This window comes from Morone saxatilis, unplaced genomic scaffold, assembly GCF_004916995.1.
Source record: "Morone saxatilis isolate NCDOM2014 unplaced genomic scaffold, NCSU_SB_2.0 Contig4, whole genome shotgun sequence".
Classification (NCBI taxonomy): Eukaryota; Metazoa; Chordata; class Actinopteri; family Moronidae; genus Morone; species Morone saxatilis.
In genome coordinates, this window is record NW_023339984.1 from 13541334 (window position 1) to 13543727 (window position 2394).

General features: G+C 36.0%; 1 protein-coding gene across 1 annotated transcript in view; it reads left to right on the forward strand.

Annotated features, from left to right (window-relative positions):
• LOC118338479 (lithostathine-1-beta-like) overlaps positions 1-888 on the forward strand; it is a 34598-nt gene extending 33710 nt beyond the window's left edge. Inside the window, exon 3 of the mRNA XM_035675777.1 lies at positions 199-888. Coding sequence (XP_035531670.1) covers positions 199-542 — 344 coding nt within the window. The 3' untranslated portion in view covers positions 543-888. The remainder of the gene's footprint in view (positions 1-198) is intronic.
• Positions 889-2394: the final 1506 nt, after the last annotated feature.

Below are 2394 nucleotides of genomic sequence, written 5' to 3' on the forward strand. Positions count from 1 at the left end.
TTCTCCTATAAGAGCAGCACTGGAGTATTTATTTATTATTACTTATTTATGCACAAATGATGTCACCAAACATACAAGCAGTGATTTAAACGTGGAATCAGCCTTGAAAATCCATATTGGATCTCAGTGTTTCCAACAATTAAGTATAACAAAGCTGCTCATATGATGCTGTGTTTGTACAAATTCCTTCCATGACAGATGAAGTGATCCTGATCCAAGAGAGTAAGACCTGGGAGGAGGCCTTAAATTACTGTACAGAGAACTACCGTGACCTGGTGTCCATCACTAACCGTCATCAGCAGAGATGGGTCCAAGAGAGAGCCAAGAACGCCTCAACTCCTTTTGTCTGGCTGGGACTGCGCTACACCTGCACCCTGGACTTCTGGTTCTGGGTCAGTGACAAGCTAGTCTGCTATGACAACTGGGACTCACCTGCAACCACTGATGACTGTGTCAGTGCTGCAGCCATGGACAGAGGAGGACAGCATAAATGGTTCAAAAAAGCTGATACTGAAAAGTTTAATTTCATCTGTGCTTTATAACAAGTTTTAAAAGCACCCTAACCACCTTATATTTCTTATATTGCATTTTTCTGTCACACGTTTATACAACACTAACAGTGTACACTATGTACTGTCTGTTCATTATTGAATGGTAATATGGCAAATGTTAGGAATCTCAAACTGCAGAGGGGGAAACAAAATTACTAACAGACTTTCTAACTGCTTTGTACTTTTTGTATCCTATTGTAGATTTATAAGATTGTAAGAATAAAACAAAATCTATACTAATTTGTGATGATTAAAACCATATTTTTTTGTCATGATAATATTTTGGAGTTTAATGTAAATGGTTGATTGATTTTCTCTGATGCTGAATAAACTGATAAAGGATGATGTCTGCCTCTCATTCATGAGTACATACACTGTCATAATGTGTAAAAAGACCCTTCAAAGATAATTATTCAGGATTCAGGAGTGTGTTAAAAACATTATGTACCCAATTACCCTCCATTATATATAACAATTTATGAAATCTAATTATGATGTGCTAGCAACTGGGTATTTTTCTAGGCTTACTACTTTCTACGGTATAAACATAAGACATTTAGAAGCTTTCTTAGGAGTTTTAACTGAGAATATACGTAGAAGGATAGTTTACAGTTGAAATGCACTTTGCTCTCTAATGGACGCTATTATGACACAACTATGTGCTTATCGGGCTACACCAACACGTTGCTGTTTTATCCCTCTGGCTTTAAAATTTGCATGCTTAACATACCTGCTGTGCACCAACTTATAGACTATTGCAGTTGATCTAGCAATTAATTAGAAGTAATTTAGCGGAAGCTTAGCTGAACTCTGGTTTAACTTTATTCATCACCAACTTACTTACTAAAATGTATAATTAAGAGAAGAGCTGAAAGGGAAAGGGGACTTAGAAAACAATGACCACCTGCCATAAAACAAAGTTGACCTGTAGCCTTAAGAGTCTGCAGCCTGAGCCCGTTGTCAAAGCAGAAGAGTTTCATTCCAGCACAGAGGAGTGTAACATGTATTTTTGCAAATGACTGTGGACATAACACTATCTAATGTTCTGCAGCTGTCTGAGGCTCAAAGGTTTATATATAAAGGTATTATTTCAATCAGGAGAGACTTTCTCGTTTTTGAATGAACAAACATATTTTGATAAGAAATGTGAAACGTCTTTGTCCCCAAGAGAATTGAAAAGAATGAGAAAGGAACATTGAACCTGGCTTAAACTGCATTAACCCTACTTTGCCAGACAGCAACAGATTACTTAAAATATGTAATGAGAAAATTAGACAGGAACTCATAGCTGGAAGTAAATGATTGTTAAAAATATACAGAAAATTATGGCATAATAAGGTTGTACTGATGTGACAAGTGTTCAAAGAGTCAATGTAAGCTTGATACTAGAACGAAATGAACAACATGGACTGGATGAGGATAGGATTTAGAAGCTAACACCGAAACTCCTCTTTTAATTTAATTTAATTTAATTTAATTTAATTTCTAAACAAAGGTATCTTGTAAATCTGTGTGCCTACAAGTTGCAACTGACCTTCCTCGTATTGAACAGACCTTTTAATAGTTTTTATTTTGTTAATAATTTAGGTAATACAATCTACTCGGATCTACTTGGTTCTATTGAATTAAGTATTTTCTTGTTAAAACAGAATGTACTCACGAGTCCAGGCAAAGGGGAAAACGTTAGATGATCATTTATTTGAAGGTGATTTTTATCCAAAGATACGCCTAACCCTAACCCTAACCCTGTTTTAAGATATTATATGTGATCAAGACGAACCACTTATCTGTCTGTCCCCACAGGCACCGGTCTTCATGTCTTTCTTAATCACAGATAGGCCAG